General features: G+C 40.8%; 1 protein-coding gene across 4 annotated transcripts in view; it reads right to left on the reverse strand.

Annotated features, from left to right (window-relative positions):
- The window catches only part of KIF16B (kinesin family member 16B), a 299460-nt gene that overhangs the window by 26852 nt on the left and 253078 nt on the right, over nt 1-19530 (reverse strand). For all 4 annotated transcript variants that reach the window (XM_049650080.1, XM_049650081.1, XM_049650086.1 and 1 more), the window contains one exon: nt 6764-6847. In XM_049650080.1, the coding sequence (XP_049506037.1) occupies nt 6764-6847 (84 nt within the window). The remainder of the gene's footprint in view (nt 1-6763; nt 6848-19530) is intronic.

Below are 19530 nucleotides of genomic sequence, written 5' to 3' on the forward strand. Positions count from 1 at the left end.
AGAGAGAGCGCGCGCACATGTGTGCAAGCAGGGAATGGGCAGAGAGAGATGGAAAGAAAATCTCATGGGGCTTGATCCCAAGGGACTTGATCATGACTTAAGCCAAAATCAGAAGTCATCAAGAGTCAGACACTCAACCAACTGAGCCACCCACGTGCCGCATCAATCACAGTTTTAACAACACTCTCTTCTTCTTGCCCTCTAGATAAGAATTATTAAAACACTCACAGAATCAGCCCAGAGACCAGTCCAGAGCAAAGCGCCACTTTCTTACACTCCCCAAAATCACCTAAAACAAGCTCAAATCCTACCTTAAGTTCTTTGTAACATGTTTTTGCTGGGATGCCCCCCGTACTTCCCATTGTATATGTTCTCCCTTAGTGCCGTGAGCCACTAAACCTAACACTGTTGGAAAGGAGGTATATTTCTGGGCGTCTGTGCTGAAAGGCACTGACCTGTGTCTATTTGTTCAGGGGAAGAACCTCAGGAGACGCATCAGGTGTGAGCTGGGGACTCCACAGTGGGCAGTCTTGCAGCCAATGACCCAGGAAACATGCAAAGAGAACTAACCAGCTGTGAATAAAAGCCAAGTAAATGTGGAGGAGGTGTGCTCATTTCATAATGATCCTATGCCTCTTATCTCTTTCACAATGAATAACAGCTTGACCACGATTAAATCATCAAAAACCAGTTCTAGTTTTCAGAGTATAATTTTACAGGCTGAAAGAAAGGCTGGTATTAAAGCAAGAGATTCCTGATATCCAGGTGTCACCATGAATAAGAATACTTACATAATGTTAGCGTCTTTGCCCTCAGACATTGATTTTCCAAGTAGATGTGACAAACCGAGATACTCATATTGTTACACGTTATGGCTGCTGAAGGGCGGTGCTCTCTTGTCCTTCTCTGGCTCTTCAAGCACATCTAAACATGCCTCAAAGGCTCCATCACTGTTGTCATTGTCATTACCACCACCACTACCCCCATCTTCACTGTCATCATTGGACTGCCCAGCAGTCTGGAATGTTCTTCTCTGTACTAGAGTCTGTGCTACATGCATGACCCCCTTTAACCCTAAGGTCAACTCTAGGAAGATGGTGGTGTTCTTTATCCTTATTTTGCAGAGAAGGAAACTGAAGCAGTGACATTAACTCCAAAGGGGAGGCACAGGGATTCAAGACCAGGATAATCTGCCCCAGGGCCCACATGCTTAGCAACTACACCACTTTTTATCCTTAACAGGGCCCTAGAATATGAGATGAAAATGGGGAAGAAAAAAAAGAAGTTGCCTTGGGCTTGCTGCATGCTCTTTAGTACTTTGAAGAAAACTTCCTAGAAATCTCTCAGGTTCTTACTTCCAAAGGTGGCTGTATTATTCTTGAAAGCTTTATGGCTTTAGAGGATTTCACGTACTTTCATTAATTACAGACTACTCCTTAAAATGATAGACTGTTAAGATGATTAGCAGAAATGTTTCCAAGTAAGATGATGATGTTGCCTGAAATTAGTAACCAAAAACGTACCTCTCACCAATCAACAAAAACAAAACACAAAACTCATTAATTTGGGGGTAATGGGGGCAGATTTTCTGATATTCATTGAATAATTCAATGGATTTGTGAAGCATGTGAAAAATATCACGGGAGGCTAAGAATCAAATGAGATGGCAATTCTGCTGCCTCCAAGGAACTGAAAAGAGTACAACAGGGAAGGTCTGGGACATAAACCTGTCTCTTGGTACAAGCAAAACAGTGACAGGAGTCTTAACAGAAGTGGAGGGGAGGTTTCCTGGACATTATGGAATAGTGCTACTCAAAATGTGGTATGTGTTTTGGACGCCTGTATTGCAATTTAACAGTATTTTTATGTCTATTGAATCTATATATAGTAAGCTCAATAATTATGCTTGCATTTTATATGACCTTTTTATTTCATTTTTCATTTCATGTTTCTAGTAATTAATGCTCATTCATTTTGCGAAAGTACTAATAAATGACAGAGCATAAATAAGTGGTTCTTTACTACTGCAGCCTGAGAAGCAGTATATCCTAGAGCCGTGTTTAAGGCCAACCACATTTTTCTTACTAGAACTCAATTTGATAGCCATTTGGATATACATATAATAACGTACTATGTATTTTTTACATATAATATTTGCATAAAATATTTAAAGTCACAAAAATCTCTGAAGATATTCTAAGTTTATACTCTTTGGCAATTCATGTAGAAAATAAATCTGCATAGTAATGATTTGACAAAGCAGTAGACATATGCTTTAAAAATAAACAAAGCCATGGGGCGCCTGGGTGCTCGGTCGGTTAAGGGTCCAACTTTGGCTCAGGTCACGATCTTGTGGTTTGTGAGTTTGAGCCCCACACCAGGCTCTGTGTGCTGACAGCTCAGAGCCTAGAGCCTCCTTTGGATTCTGTGTCTCCCTCTCTCTTGGCCCCTCCCCAGCTTGCGTGCTCTCGCTCTCTCTCTCTCTCTCTCTCTCTCAAAAATAAACATAAAAAAAATGTTTTTTAATTTAAAAATAAAGCCATAACCAATTGAGATTCAGAACCTTTGATGAGCCATGAAGTGAATATTTAAAAATCAACAATTATGATAAGTATTTTTCCTTGCACAAAAATATAATGAGCGGTCACTCCTATAGTCAGGGTCAATTAAGAGATGAGGAAAAAAGAGATGAGAAACACTGTGTTGCTCTAGAGTTTTGTAGAACACTGCTTGGCACAGAGTAGGTGCTCAATACTTGCTGAATGAAAAAAAAAAGGTATTTAAGAATAAATAATGAGGCAATGGATCTTAGTTAACATTGCGGTGTAATGCTGGAAGATGATGTTTCCTCAAAGGAAAAGACATTTCCTTTACAGGACGACTCCATTCCATTCCAAACTTCGAGCATGCTGATTATTATGACAGGGGCTTGCTCTGAAAGACGCCGTAGTGTGAGCTGAGGCTTTGTCAGTGACTGGTGGTAGGACCTTCTTGGTCCCCCTCCTCCTCCTAGATCTCCTTGCCTACAACATGGAGATGATAACAGAGCTCACCTCACAAGCTAACTGGGGGAGAAGATGACATATGAGCATTTTGTTTATGCCTGGTACTTAGGGAATGCCCAGGTAAATGGAAGATAGCAGTAGTATTATGTGAAAGCAGAGGATTCTGCCAATATTTTGTCACTTTGACCTACAACAATGGCAGTTTCTTATGGTTCAGCCTAATATTAATGGTACCTGGTTTCAAATACAGTAAACAGAACCTTTCTGCTCAAAATAATTCATCAGGCGGAGACTGATGTATTCGTTTCCTGTCACCTCCACTATCTTACCTGCCAGCATATGTCTCCTGGGCTGCTGTCCAAGTTACAAAAAGGGATGTATGAGCCTGGGAAGCATGTCACACATGGGGAGTGTTGCCATCATAATCCTCTGACTGCCTGATGGCAGGGTCTGCCCAGGACACGTACACCTACACTGTGCTGGTTCCTCCAGGGCCTCAAGGGAAGCAATGTTACAAACCACATTACAAACCTTCAAAGATTCTATGGCTCTTTTTGAGCAAAAGTGCTGGGCAGCTTTCGAGCTTGAGATGCAAAGCAATAGCAGGCCAGATTCTGGAAAATGGGGCTCCAGGTATAAACTAGAGCTGGCCCAATAACTTTGTGTGGGTGGGCCACATACAAATTTATCAGCGAAAGCTAGCACTGGAAGCCATATTTATACCCCTCCATCGACCATCATCGCCTTCTTACTCACTTCTACCTTTTATGGTGCAATATAACCAGGCTACAACCCTCAGGCTCCCACACTGCCATCATCACCACCACCACATACACAGCTAGTACCATTCTTTCCAAAGTAAGAAACTCAATCTCCAAAACATCTCATGACGGTTAGAAATTCCTGTTACTACCCATCATTTTTACAAATAAGTACTGTAACAGGTTACATAGCTTGGGAAGAACCAGTGTGGTGTCTATGTCTTTAATATGAAAATATTTTATATTTTCTGCCTATAAACTTAAACAACACAAGTTCTAAATCTTGGAACTATTTTAATAGAAAGGCAGATCAAAGCCCAATGAATGCCTGCTTAAAACACCGCTTTATACAGCCTACTTAGGGTGAGGAGGTTTATAAAGTTGCGTTTCTGGATTTTAAAAAATTGTCAGATAATTTCGTTTGAGCAAAACTATGTATATAGAGCGTATTAGCACAAAGGTAGTCTACTGAAATCCATTTTTCTGTACGTATTTATGTATTTAGTTTTATCTCTAGGTAAAGTTTCATATAGGAATTTAAATATATGCTGTTAGAGGGAAAGAAATTATTCTATATAATACCTAGCACTGTCTCCAGCATGTATTAGGAATTAAGTAAATGTATACTGAATTAAATCGAACAGAAACTCAGGGAAAGTAATTATGTTAATTTTCACATGAAAATACAGTAAATCAAATGGTGGCTTCTGATGTTAGATTAAAAAAAAAAAGATACAATAGTCGTGGGAAATTAACTCAAGAATCTCAGATTAATTTTCCACTAAAGTGAAACTGAATTATCCTTGCTCCTTGAAAAGGACATAATACTCTAAGATTTAACCATCAGCATGAGGAAAATGCATTTAATTTAAAAATGTGCCTATTTCTACGAGGCATGGAATCCATTCTTTAAAGGCTAAAGCCACAGGTAAATAACAGTCACAGGCAATGGAATGGCTCCTTGTATAGGTAGAGACATCAATACAGAATTCTGTTCATTAACAATTGATGGCTTAGTAGGGCTAGGTGATTGGGTGGGAGGCACAGAAAGAACAAAGATGGGCCCACCTAAATACCAGGAATGAAAGAGGCCCCCGAGCTGTGCTCTGACCCTGAAACCTGGAATGGAAAGACAGGAGTCACCAAGGGCAGAGCTCACAAATACTCAACACACAAGATGCCCAATCTGTAGTGGCACAGCCGGGGGCCATGTGAATTCAACAGGAGCCCTGAGAAGCTAGGAAAGATAATAGTCTATTTCCTGTTGGTTTATAAACTTGTTTTTATACACTATCATGCTCCACCTTTCCATTAAAAACAAGTTTAGATAACTGAAGGGGGTAAAGGTTAGGTAAAAAAATAAATAAACCATCACCAGTTCTATCATTATTTGTACATTTTTTTGTATGATACAAAGCAAACCTTTAAGAGAACTTGATCAAGCAGGCTCACCACCATGACCTTTCCCTTGAAGGCAAGTCCTTCAGTTGGGTATCAGGGTCATGCCAACTCATAGATGATTTTTAAATTTTTTTTTTCAACGTTTTTTATTTATTTTTGGGACAGAGAGAGACAGAGCATGAACGGGGGAGGGGCAGAGAGAGAGGGAGACACAGAATCGGAAACAGGCTCCAGGCTCCGAGCCATCAGCCCAGAGCCTGACGCGGGGCTCGAACTCACGGACCGCGAGATCGTGACCTGGCTGAAGTCGGACGCTTAACCGACTGCGCCACCCAGGCGCCCCTCATAGATGATTTTTAGAAACCTACCATGATTCATTCAAAGCTCAGACTTCATAGACCCAGGACCTCTTCAAATGCATCATTCCTCCAGTATAACTCAAATGCCAGGAAGGATTGCTACACCCTGAAAATCCTTCTTTCCTCAGAGCGATTCTATATGAGGATCTCAAAACTCTAAGCTGCCCCTGATGGACCGCAATCTCCTAATCTTTAATTTTAGTTTCCCATTTCTCCCCTTCTTTTGCTCTCACTGGACCCTCCAGTCTCTGGATGTTTCCCTAATCCTTGGTTCACTAGCATTAAGTAGATCCCACGGGCAGTCATTTCAAACTGGCTGTCACCAGGAATGAGAATAGAACCTAATTTTGATGTAGCACTTCATGATTCAGGAGGGGCTCTCTTGGGCCTTCTCTTACTTGATTTCATTTGCAACAGGTCTTATTATTATTCCTCTTAAATAAGTAGCACAGAGGAATTTGAGAGGCCCCATGAAAGCTTGCTGACATGAGACTGTAGTCAGCTATTTGTAATTTTATCCTGCCTGCCTCAGTGGCAAGGGACACGAGCCAGGCAAAACGGCACAACGGCAGGAGATACAACCCAGGATACCTATGACCGTGCCTTAGCACCTAGATTCAGCCTCAGCGTTAGATTCCAACCAAATAAGCAACTCTATCTTGAAAAGGAATACAAACTACATAAAGCAGTCAACAATGTGTATTGGCAGCGAGGCACTCAGAAAAACAAGCTGTGCTGAGCCAAAGTTCTATATGTAGCTGGCTCAGAAGAATAAATTAAAACAAGTCAAACAAAGCCTCACCATGACCAAAATAGGTATGTGTCTTTTTGCTTCCAACTCTCTCAAAAAAGTAACAATAATGCAATACTATCTATCTTCAGTTAATTAATTCAAGCTTCTTGCAGCAAGCTTTTGTACCTCAATCTGTATTACAGACCATCTGTCTCTGCGAATCGTTAGCTCTCACCCACAGCCTGCTTCCTAACCCTTAGAAGAAATGTGATCTCCTTCAAAGCCGGAAAAACGTTCTGTTACACCAGAGGGGGGTTAAGGACGGACATTTTAAGTAAACCGATGTCATTACTTTACGATGTTCCGCAGCCACCTCCGCTGTTAATGAAACAACACCTTCACATCCGTGAACAAGAGCCATAGTGTTTGTAACAGGAACAATTCTCACTGGTCAATCAGATGGCAAATTTTCTATACGGAGAAAGCAAAGCTTAATTCTGTTACCTCTAAGTGACTTCGCCTCTCAGCAATCACTCGTTCATCCTTGTTTCCAAATAGTTTCTTTGGAGGGAACTCAAGGGTAGCAAGCTGAAATACATATTTTATAAGAGATGCATTAATATCATACCTATGACCTTTGGCTTTTATTTATCTATTATCTGCAGTCTCTATCATGGGGTGAAAAGAGGAAGAGGTTGGAAATTTAAAGATGGTAGGTCCTCCCCTACTCTGTCACTAATCTACTGTGTGACCTTGAACGGACAGGGTAGGACTCCACAATGGTCAAATGAGGAGGAGAGATGATGGGAACTCAGAGAAAGGACAGGTCTTAGTCCCAATATTTTGTCTCAGATGGGTGTTTCCCAAGTTTTACTTGTTAAAACGCAAGTTTGTTCTTTTAGTCTCCTCCTCACACTAGAATTCAATTATTTTTGTGCTAGGAATGAAAGCTTACCTTGCACAGTACTGGAACATTCTGTAAAACATCCTGAGACCATTGTTCAGGTTCCTTAAACATTCCATATTGCCTTTTTATAGCTATGGTTACAAATGAAGAATTCCCATGTGAAGGGAGGACCTCTCTTTGAATCTTTTCCTTGTTCTTTAGAGAATAAAGGTTTAGGATTTGCTTTTAGCCAGGTCTCGGGATTTCATGGTTATTTTCTTTGTGCTTCTCTTCTCGGAGGTATTAAAATCGTAATAAAAAGACAAGTTTTATTATAGGCCGTGAGGCAAGAAAGAACTCCAACTCCATAATCTGATGAGCACCTGACCAGCCAGTGCTGCTCTGGTCAAATGAATGCTAAGCGGAGCAATAATTGCTGATGTTGGTGAAATTCACTATTTCCTGCCTTCCTCACCTTGTCGGGTTCAGACAAACTGAGAGGCTGATGAAGGATTATCAAGAAAAAAATTAACGTTTCTTCCAAAACATATGTCACAGTGTGTCACAAAACCCCTGTTTTATACACATGTAAATCTCTTAGTTGATTTAAATTTTTATTACCACAGTGGCAGTCAAAAATTAAGAACCGGCGCCTATATATTTAGTGCTTGAAAAGCTCAGTATTAAAGTAGAAGAATATATGTAAAGTGCACATAAGTGAACTTGGTAAATTTTCAACATCTCAACACACTGAAGCCACTACCCAGATCAAGAAAGAGAACATGATCAGCACCGTAGGCCCCGCCAAGCACCCCTTCGCAGCCCTGCTCTCCCGCCCTCCACAAAGACTGACGCTAGCCTGACTGACTTCTAACAGTGAGGCTCAGTGTTGCCTATTTTTGAGGTTTATGAACTCCTTGGTGTCTGCCTTCACTCCCCTACCTCATGTTTGTGAGATCCATCCATCTTGCTGTGTGTAGCAATAGTTTGCTCATTCTTGTAGCTACACAGTATTCCATTATGCGAACATTTCACCATTTATTTGTTTAATAGTCTTGTGTTACTGGGCTACTGGTTAGTTTCTAGTTTGGGGCCATTGGGAATTGTGCTGCTATGAACATTTTCCCAAAGGCCTTCTGATGAACATATGCAGGGATTTCTGCTGGTCAGAGTCTTGGGAGTAAAAATGCTGGGTCACAGGGTATGAAAGTGTTCAGCTGTGTTGGAATTACCGAATGGTTTTCTGGAGTGGTTTAAACACCTGACACTCCCATGAGCAGGGACTGAGAGATCCAGTTGCTTCAGATCCTTGCCAATATCTGGTCCATCTCTGGTTTGTCTTTGCAATTCCATTGGGTGGGCAGTGATCTCTACTGTGGCTCAAGTTTACATTTTCCTAACGACTAATGACGTTGAGTGTCACTTTCACATGCTCACTGATCATCTGGTTGGTCATTGTGGGGAAGTGTCTGCTCAACTCTTTTGTCATCTTTTATTAGGTATCTAAGGTATCTTCTGTTTTCTTATGAATAGCAATTCTCCTTGTTAACTCTCATCAAGGTATCTTTGAGGACTTAATGTCCTTTTTTAAAGTTAACTGAGGTTGGGAAGATGTTTACTCCTTTCACACTCGAGCGTTGTACCAAAGCAGAGAAAACTTGGGGTGGGTGGCATGGAGCACCTCTTCTCCTCCTACTCTCACCACGCTCCAATTTTGGTGATGACACGGAGCTTTAAAATCAGTTCAAGGTAAAGTGAAAGATCTTAGCTACTGAGGTAAGGCACACCCAGTCTGAATCTTGGCTTGACCACTATCTAGCTGGCTGGCTGTGTTTCTCTCTGCCTAAATATTCCCTGCGGAAAGGCAGCGGACAACGATCCTAAACTTCCCCAGGTTTCTGTGAAGATGTAGTGAAATAATGACAGATGGACCTTAGCTACTGTTACGATTTGCTAGAGATCTGCTCATTACAAGAAAAGCAGCATGCCACATCCTCTTAGACCCTCTCTCCATCCCTGGACTGGTGATGTGGCCTCAGGGAGCAAAGGGTTTTCTGGAACCTTGGCCTCACTGGCAAAAACACACTTCCCAGCTGTTGCAGTTTCGAGAAGACAGGTACACCAGAGCTTGTCTTTTGGGCTTTATCTAGCCCCGATTTTATCTTGTACAAGCGTGTTTCCCCCCAGCACTGACGCTGAAACCTTGGCAGGCATGCTGTCACAGTTGGTTGTTTTGTCATTTTCTTATATGGCTGATGAGGTGATGTGGTTTCTGTCAGGGGAAATTTATAGTCACGTTTGTGTGCTCAATCAGAAATGGGGCACTAACAGGACTTGAGGCAGCCGAACCGGGTGGGGAGCAAGCATTTAGCTGTCCTCGTTGTCAACAGCAATACTCTATTCTGAGAGGGAGGATAAAATTTTGTGCTGTTAATAACCACCCTGTGAAATAGGCACGTATAAAGTATGTGTAATGCTGTCGTTCAGATTTTTAAGAAGAAAAGGACACCTGTTAACAACTTTCGGGCATATAATCAGAGGACTATAATATTCAACCACTTAACTTCAGAGACCAGGAAACACAGTTAGTTCTAGACTTAAACAGTCATGGCGTGGCTGAGTTGAGACAAGGAATCAGCGCTGACTCTGAGTGTTTCACAACAGTGCTGTAGAGGGTGCCTGCAATGTACAGAAAAACCCCTTTCAAGCCCTTGGGAATCTAGGATTCAGAAGAAAAAAAGTAACCCCTTCTTAAGAATATTAAACCAGAAGAGTGATGTATAGCTGCTAGGCAGTGGCCAACAGTTCCAAGAGCTGTGAACAGAACCCCATGAAGACTGGTACCCAACAAGGGAATGGGAACATGCGGGAGAGCAACAGCAGTGGGGGTAACAGGAAAGGGGCTGGGTTGGGAGGCAGGCTCCCAGAAGTCCATCCTGGGATTGGTCCTATGAGATTAGTCCGTTCCTGTCAGCTTACTCCTCTCACAATAAAAACTGGGAATAACGGTGGCTATCCTTATACACAGCTGAAGAGAGGAAGGAACGGGGGCAGAAATTCCAGTATGAATCATGATAGAAATGCACACTAGTGGGTCCATGTGCTTTTGGTGGGGCTGGGGCACAGAGCAAATTAAAGTAGAAAGGCTGTGAGACAAAGTATAAAAGAAAAATACTGCCTCCATTAAAATAATTATATTTACATCAGAAACAGCTCTCCAACTCTCTTCCTTCTGATAGAATGGAAATGACCTTCATTTCTCCTTTTTAGAGAATCTTAACACTGGTGTTTAAGCCTTGCTATCAATAAGCTCTTAGGCTAAATGAGATGAAATTGCCAATTTTGTAAGTTAAAAATGGTTGAATATCAGCAATTTCATCTGGTTAAACCCTGCGTAAAACTGACATTTTTAAGCGACCACTAGGGCAAAGATACATTTCCATCTGCTTTACCTGCCAAGGGTAAGTATTCTCATTTGATGGACTGTCAGTGGGCTATATCAAACCGATATTCTTTCAAAGGCTATTTCTCTTACTCAAAAATAATACTAAACTAGAAGTATCTAATGTTAAAAAGTATATGACAGTGAAACAGCCGAGGAGTTGGGAATGGGGGCCAGGTGACGCAGGAAGCCATTTGGGAACCAACAGCTGTTGACCCAGAACATAGAGCCACACTCGGCCATCTGAATCAGCCCATCCTCCATAAGGAAAAGAGTCCATCACAGTCTTTACCTGCACTAGGGGAAGGAGACAGGAATTACTGCTTCGTTCTTAAAACATTAATATTATGCATGGAGGAGGGCACTTGGGACGAGCACTGGGTGTTGTATGGAAACCAATTTGACAATAAATTATATTTAAAAAAAAAACAGTAACATTATAAAAATCCTTAGAAGAAGAGCTCTAGAACAGAGAAGAAACCTGAACTTTTTCTCTCTTCAAGAACAAAGTGACTGCCTCGTTTCTGTTAAAACAGACAGCAGAAGCAATCCTCCATAGGTTTCATGTCTGGATTGTGAATTACTTAAATTTTTTAAAAAGGATAATTTACCAAGATCAACAAAGCCACTGGTCAGTTTAAATAAAGTGCCTGGAGAGCCAAAACAGACGAACAAATGGGCAAAACAAACAAACAAAAAACAAACACACATAAACACACCAAACAAAAAAGAGAAACTCTTCCATTTTGCCGAAAGTGTTGCTGTCTGAAAAGTAACATTTCCAACAAGAACACAAGAAAGGGTTAGAAAGGGGGCGGTTCCAAACTGTCCCTGATTTCTCCACTCATGTCTGACATACATCAACATCTTCTGTTTGCTTGCTTGGTTTCCTCATGTTAAACAGAAATTTGTAAATAAGATAAATTATATTTGCTGGACGTTTTTATCTCTTTTCAAGTTCTTTATATTCACAAATTTTCATTTTTATCGACTTATTTTTTAATCTAGCAGATGGTCTAGATTTGATTTCCATGAGAGACACTGTCAGGAACAGTGAATGGCAATCTGTAGGCGGGGGACAATGTCCTCTTTGATTGCCTTTGTAACCTGTGATAAAGGAAATATAGTGTCCTACATTTCTAAAAATCATAGTTCCTTAAGTTCTATATTCCTTACAGTAACTAAATTCGAGAGCGACTCAGATAAATGTGATTCATATACAAATTATCAACATACTGAGATTCAGTAATGAGGGAAAAAATGACTTTCCTTACACTTTCATTTCATCTTCATAAAGAACAAGGGCCATGATTTCCCCCTTATAACTCTCATGGAGAGGGTGTCTCGTGTTGGAAAGTATGATTCTACCAGAAAATAACCTTTCTACAAACGATAAGATGTGAGGGAACAGTTCTGGTTGAAGGTAAAAAAAAAAAAAAAAAAAAAAAAAAAAATACTGCCTCCATTAAAATAATTATGTTTATTTTGGCGGAGCTTTATTTGTTCCCCTTCAAAAGCACGAAAAACAAGAGAAGAGATGAAAAGGAAACACTGTGTCTCCAAACTAGGAAAGTGGCAGGGCTCTGCCCTGCAGCCTGGGCAGCACCCAGGGAAAGCTTGTGGGGAGTGGGGAGACGGGGAGCTGCCGGGGCCGCCCTCACCTCGCCCCCAGACTGCTGGCATCATGAGCTGCCCACCAAGGCAGGCATGCAAACTCTCGGGCAGCCCACTACACTGTGATTAAAGGGCTAAATCTGGGGACGAGGAAAAGGCAGGGGACAGCCGCCGCGAGAGGAAGGCGGGTAAGGGCTGTGGGGGTGGGGAAGGACCTGGGGAAGCTCACACTACTAAGGAGAGGAAAGGTCTGAGGCCAAGCGTGTACCCCACAGCGATCCCACAGCCCTCACGAACACCAGAAAGGAAGACAGTATGTGTCACAAAGACAAAACCGGTGGAAAGAGATTCAGAAAAATCCCAGGCAGAAGGTCAGGCACGTAGTAGGTTGCTGCCTTCATCATCGCCAGTATCTGTCCTCCCCTCGCCCCGGGATACGCTGCTGTTCCCCCAGCCATTAGTCTGCTGCACTGAAAGATGAGATGCCATTAGGAGGAACCCAGATTGGTACGATGACTAAATGAGTAGGGGTGAGAAGGAGGATGAGGGACATGTAAGCAAAGGCAGATAAAGAACCACCACCACATGAAGAACGGGCCAGAGACAGCCAGAGGGGTTCAGACACAGAGTCACTCACGGGCCACCTGGGGGGCTCAGTCAGCTGGGCGCCCATCTGACTCTTGACTTTGGCTCGGGACATGACCGCACGGTTGTGAGATCGAGCCCCATGTCGGGCTCCATGCTGACAGTGCGGAGCCTGCTTGGGATTCTCTCTCTCCCTCTCTCTTTGCCCTCCCCCCCCACCCCACTTGCAAATGCTGTCTTTCTCTCTCTTAAAAGAAAGAAACTTTAAAAAAAAAAAAAAGGAAAGAAGTTACTCATGGTCTTGCAGGAACCAAAAAAATCATCTCAAAAGAAGAGCTGAAGAAGTACACAGGTTGAAGGAAGAGACCGCGAGGGGAGAGGGGTGGAAAAGCGAGCCAGCTCTGAGAGAAATGGCTGACTCAAGGACTGGGACAGGGAAGATGTAAGCTAAGCCTGAAGCATCTCATAGTGCCCAAAAGGAAGTGCCCAGAAACTTCAAAGCACAAAGATGGAGTGTTACAAAGGAGCACAAGCATTAACTGAAAGAGTTCCTAAAGGCCAAAGATGAAATAATCTGAAAACAAAATTTAAAAAAAACAAAACAAAAAAACTAGTATTGGCTTATAGCCAAAATATGACCGGACAAGCAAACAACTGAATAAAGACAGACACAGGAAAGGAAAGACAAGCCCTCCACGCACAAGATTTCCAAATAACTTGTGGCTATCTCACCCTGAAGGACGTGGAACATACCTCTCCATGACTAAAATGTGTGCTGTGCACAGGGACTTCCTTCCAAAGAGTAAGTGTAGAAAAGGGGGAAGCCATGTAACATTCCGGGGGAGAAACTGGGAGAAACCTCAGCCAGGTGATATACATCAGTATCAACAGTGATAAGCCCCACGGACAGTGTTTGTCTCTTTCATCTGACATGATCATAATGGCACTTTTACCTCTGTAGTTCTCTCCTCCCCAAACCCACAGCTCTAATCACAAGAAAAGCATCACACAAATCCCAACAGGGAACATTCTGTAAAATACCTGACCAGCATTCCTCAATACTGTCAAGGTCATCAAAATTAGGTAAGTATAAAAAAGTGTCACAATAAAATGTAAGACAGATTCCTGGATGGGATCCTGGAACAGAAATGGGATATTAAGTAAAAACTAAGAAAATCTCAAAAATGTAAACAGTAATAATGGATCAATATTAGTTCACTACTTGTGGCACATGTACTATAGTAGTGTAAGTTGTTAATAACAGGGGAGGTATAAATCAAAAACTATTCAAATAGGACTTCTGGCTTGTGATCTGACACGTTGAGAAGCTTGGAAGCCATCACCCTTGCCCTCAAAACAAGAAAAAAGCTGAAAAGACTAAAAATCAACAGCTCTTCGTAGATCCATCAGAGAGCTGAGGTCATGGGGCAAACTAATGTCCCCAAACTAGAGAGACAAGCAGGAAGAGACTGAGAACCATATCCCATTGGGTGCGGAAGCCTGTAGCTGGATCCAGGAGAGGCAGCAACAATTTAAACTGTAATTGGTGAGGGGCACTGGCTGGCTCAGTGGGTTAAGCCTCCAACTCTCGATTTGGGCTCTGGTCATGATCTCACGGTTCGTGAGATCAAGCCCCACACAGGCCTCTGAGCTGATAGTGCAGAGCCTGCTTGAGATTCTCTCTCTCCCTTTCTCTCTGCCCTCCCCCGTTTGTTCATTCTCTCTCTCTCTCTCTCTCTCTCTCTCTCTCTCAATAAATAAACTTTAAAAAATAAATAAACTGTAACTGGTGAATTACTGGAGGCTCAGTACAGACTAGTATTTGAGTTAAAAACCCTGGGTACATGTGGGGTCTGCACACTTCTGTTAGTTTTATCCCCAGGAGTCTAGCCGGGTTCTCATCCTGAGATGGGAGAAAAATCTGCTACTTTCCAGCAGGAGAGAAAAAAGTAATCATTCTGAAATACACCCAAAGCTCTCTGTTGTCCTTAACATGGCCTGCCCTCAAGGGAAACTTGTACCAGAATCTAAGCACTTTGGGATAACCAAACCTGGGGAAAGTAAAATGCCCCACAGCAGGCTCACTAAAAGAGGACACCTGATCAAAGGCCAATGCAGGCTTTTCCCCTTCCCTCTGGCCACACCTCACCACCACATCAAGAGGCCTCCTGATTACAGCGGAAAGAGCTACAAGCCCCAGGCTCTACTGAAGAAGTCTTTAGCCAAACCCAAAGACCAGGAAGACCAAAACAAGGGCACCTGGGAAAACGGTAGCCTCTGATACCACAGCTACAGCAAACAGCAAGCACAGCCTGGATTCTAGCCAATGAACATAAAACCTCACACCGAAGGCCTATCTACCTCAATTCCTTTCATCCAATACACCATGTCCAGCTTTCAGCAAAAACTGACAAGCCAAAAAAAAAAAAAAAAGTTGATTGAAAAATCAGTACCACCACACCCTCACTATCTACCTCTCCCTACCCACAACCTACTAAAAAAAAGAGAAAAAGAAAAAAAAAAAAAGTGGGCCAGAAGCACTCCACAAAGAATGGGGAAAAAGCAAAAAACGCTTATTAGAATGAAAGCCCCAGTAGAAGAAACAAACGTAGAATGAACACAATGAAAACACAGATTAGCATGTAGTATAGAGAGTAAGGGACAATGCAAAATGAAATGTGCTAAGGGAAAAGTCAACATGACCCAAAGAGTTTATGCCTAACCAAAGTGTCTTTCAAGTGCACAGGCCACAGAGAGACATTCTCAAGCACACAAGAACTCTGGTAAAACACATCAAGCTGCATCTTTTCAAAAACGTACTGGATGATCAAAAAATAACCAAGAGATAGCACAATATAAAGATCTCAGGAATGAAGAAATTATGGTAAAGTAAATGTCCCCTCTATTTAAAATCACAATATTTAGGGGCTCCTGGTTGGCTCAGTCAGTTGGGCATCCAACTTCAGCTCAGGTCATGATCTCACGGTTTGTGAGTTCAAGCCCTGTTTCGGGCTCTGTGCTGACAGCTTCAGATTCTGTGTCTCCCTCTTTCTCTGCCCCCACCCCACTCACTGCTCTGTCTGTCGCTCAAAAGTGAATAAATGTTAAAAATTTTTTAAAATCACAATATTTAATAATATATAATTATGTAAGTCTATGTACAATGTTTAATAATATATAATTATATGAATTTAGGTATAAAAGAATGTGAATGCTATATATCTTGACAGTGTAAAAAGATAATACAAAATGACTTAAAATTTGGGAGATGGGAGTAAACATAAGTGTACTGATCTTAACTTTGTTAGAAGAGTCAGTTGATCACTCATAAAAGGGAAACACAACTGGTCATTTGTAAACTAGAAACACATTTGAAAACTGGCAGCTAAATTCTAATGTTTGTTTATAATCTTTTTTCTTAAAGTCCTATATATTTTAGAGAACTTAAAACTTCTTGTGGAGCAACATTTAATTTGAAGTTCAGTAATTTCTTCAATTTCATTTTCTTTCACTTCTGACAAATTCAAGTAAAATTAAACTTACTGTTTGCAATTAAAGATACAATATTTAGAATGACCCTAATGTTATAAAAATATTTCATTCTTTTTCTCATTTTAGTTTTTTATCAATCTATATATCCATCCTTTTATCTGTGCCTATTAATTTAAGTACGTATGATAATGTTCATTAAATAGTAACATTAATTATATTTAGAGAATGATTTGGGGCAATCTGTTGTTTTCTCTCTGTATTATGTGAAATTTTTATAAATGAGCATGCATCATCTTTATAGAAACAATAAAAAGTGATTATTCTCTTTACAGATTTAATGGAACAGTTAAATTAGCGCCATATGTCTTTTTCTTTTAATAACCTGGGATTTGGGGCAATCAGATTTTGAAGTCTCGGTTCAGCACAGAGCTGCTGGTATATTCTCGAGCGATGTAAAAAAACCTAGTTTTATCACCTATTAAAATGAAGGAGTTGACCTAAGATGTTTTAAGTTTCTGTTCAGCTCTGAAATTCTGTAACTCAAGTACTGATGATGAAAATCTCTGTATGCTGAGTAAGAAGGAGTAGCATTTGGATACCATGGAGATACTTGGCTACATTGCCTCTGAGGAATGTCCTGACTTCCTGCAAAATCCTCACAGCATTCTTATTTGAAGAAAGGCAAAGGTATGTAGAAGGGAAATAGGGCCGGATTTATAATCATGAAGCACGGTACTTTTCAAGAGGTTGTAGAATAGAAAAAGGACAGATACAAACGGGAATGCAGTATTCATGAGAAATCCCTTAAAATGGTACCTTTTCCTGCTACAACCATTATCTTTGCAGCAGGAGTGGGAAATGATGCAAAGATATTTGAGCTCTTATGGGAAAATTGTACGTTTAAGTTAAAAATGATGACGGAGATCAAATAAATTGGATATTTGTGGAAGACATGGTAGGCCTGGAGAACACTGGAAGAAAACTTAACAGCCCTTATGGCCTACTTCGTATAATTATGAAATGTGATTATGCAGACTAAAACACAGGAAACAAACAAATGAGGCTAAAACAGCACATTTCTTTGGCCTGAGAGAAACATAATGACAAGCTTGCTCTGCAATTCAGTAAATAAAACATATTCTAAAGACAAAAAGATTGAAATAAAAGCCATTAGAAAAATGAAATCAGTAATTTTGAGGCCTACTGACTTCCAATGAAATTTGTCTTTCCCTTCTTCAGTGACTGTAGAGTCTAAAACCCCGAGTTGTTAATTTCATTTTGAATGTTTGAACCACAAGCCTCTAATTTGCAGGCTGAACAACAGATCTGTATGAAGAACTATCAACAGCATCAGATAAGACAATTAATAATTGCTTATAACCAGCAGCCATTTTATGGAATTGCCTGTGAATTTCAGTTTTGGGAAAATGAAAGCATGGAGAATCCATTCATCCATGAAGTTGGTGAGCTATGTATGTATGTGCATATGTATCAGTGATAGTGTCCGCATTCTCTGTTGCTTTGTAATATTTCTTAATGATCTTAATGATCTCAGAGTTGTTTTTTCCCTTTCTGACTCCCAGTGAACTCACACAGCTCAATTATCTTCAAAGAGCCATCATGCCCAAATGCTGACTCCAATGTTTATTAGATTATAATAAGATAGGTCGGCCAGTCTGCTGCCATCACGAAGATAAATTAAATGCAATGGAAACGTTTGATTTTATTATAAGCCTTTCTCTCTTGGCCAAGTTCACTTTTTGGGTGAGCCAGACCCTATATTAAGCCCAGGTGGTCTCGGAGGCAACCGCATAGATTTTGATAAATGGGATCATTATTTCTTTGAATATAAATAATGGCAGCCCTTATACAGAAATTTAAATGAGTGATAAAAAGCCTTGTTTATCTTTTATGATTTCATAACAATTAAGCTGCTAAAACTGGATTATAAATCACTGAAAGAAAACTGAAAACAACTAATAAAGTGTGGAATCTTTACTAATGAAAGAAAAACATTTGACTTCTGTTACCACCTAATAAAAGTGTACTTTATTTTCATTCCTCATTTACAAAGCTCTTTCTTTTTTTTCCCCCTTACTCCCATAACACTTGGCTACCTAACTAGTACCTGATTTTTAAAGATTAAGGGGGGAAATTCTACCTGGCACTCTAATTGGTCAAATCAGCTATAACCTGACTTTTGTAAGTAGACATACCTACATGATGACTGACAGCATTTGAAACATCCACACCCTGCAGGTTTGTGGCTGTGAATTTTAGCCACTCCAGCTTTTGAGAAATGCAAATAATGAAAACTCATCAAAGGGCTGCTATAATTCTCACAGCTGACTAAGTGGGAGCATTTCTGGCTACTCAAAATTAATAGCAATTTCCAAGGTCTTATAAGAACAGCTGTCACTGAGAAATATACTCACAAACACAAAAGGAACTCTCCTCCAAGTTTCACTAGAGGCATGAAAGAGCATCTCTTCAGAACAATCTGGGTGGATTATTAAAGGAGCAATGACAACAGACCTCTCATAATAAGCACACCACACAATATTGACGAATACCTGCTATCTTGCCCACAGCCAGGCACATACTAGACTCTCCTCAAATATCTGCTGAATGAATGCACAAGGCAGGACTCTTTGCTGGTGGTCCACATGGTATAGCCAGCAATTACAATGAGGACATATCACAGACAGAGCTGCTGTCCTGTTGTCACTGAAGTGCTAAAACTTGGAGTCATCCTATGTACAAAACCATCGCTGGGAACATAGTTAAGACTGCACGGACTTGGTCATATTCTATATAAAGATGATAACTTTCTAAAATGCAATCACACAAAGCCTCCCAAAGCCAGTATCAATCTTATTCAGGCAGGGGCCAGTGAAGATAGATTTGAGGACATTCATATATGCTGCAACAATTTTGAAAGTGAGAAATGTTTCAGATATGTGAGAGTTTAATGTTGCATATTTAAGAATAATTATACAGTTGGACTAACTCAGATGCTTGCATTTTCCATCTCTTATTATGATGTTACTTGTCTCTTTCAGGGACTGAGACATGGCAAGAACTTGTCTTTGTCACAATATTCAACTAACAGATTTTTGCAGAGAAGAGGTGTTCTTCTCTTTGGTCTCATCTGGGGCACTCTGAAAATTCCCCTTTCATGAATGACCAAGGTCATGGAGAGGAAGATTCAAAACACAGAAAGAGGACTAGGAATGAAGAGACATGAACTTT

The sequence above is a fragment of the Panthera uncia genome (assembly GCF_023721935.1).
Source record: "Panthera uncia isolate 11264 chromosome A3 unlocalized genomic scaffold, Puncia_PCG_1.0 HiC_scaffold_11, whole genome shotgun sequence".
Taxonomy (NCBI): Eukaryota; Metazoa; Chordata; class Mammalia; order Carnivora; family Felidae; genus Panthera; species Panthera uncia.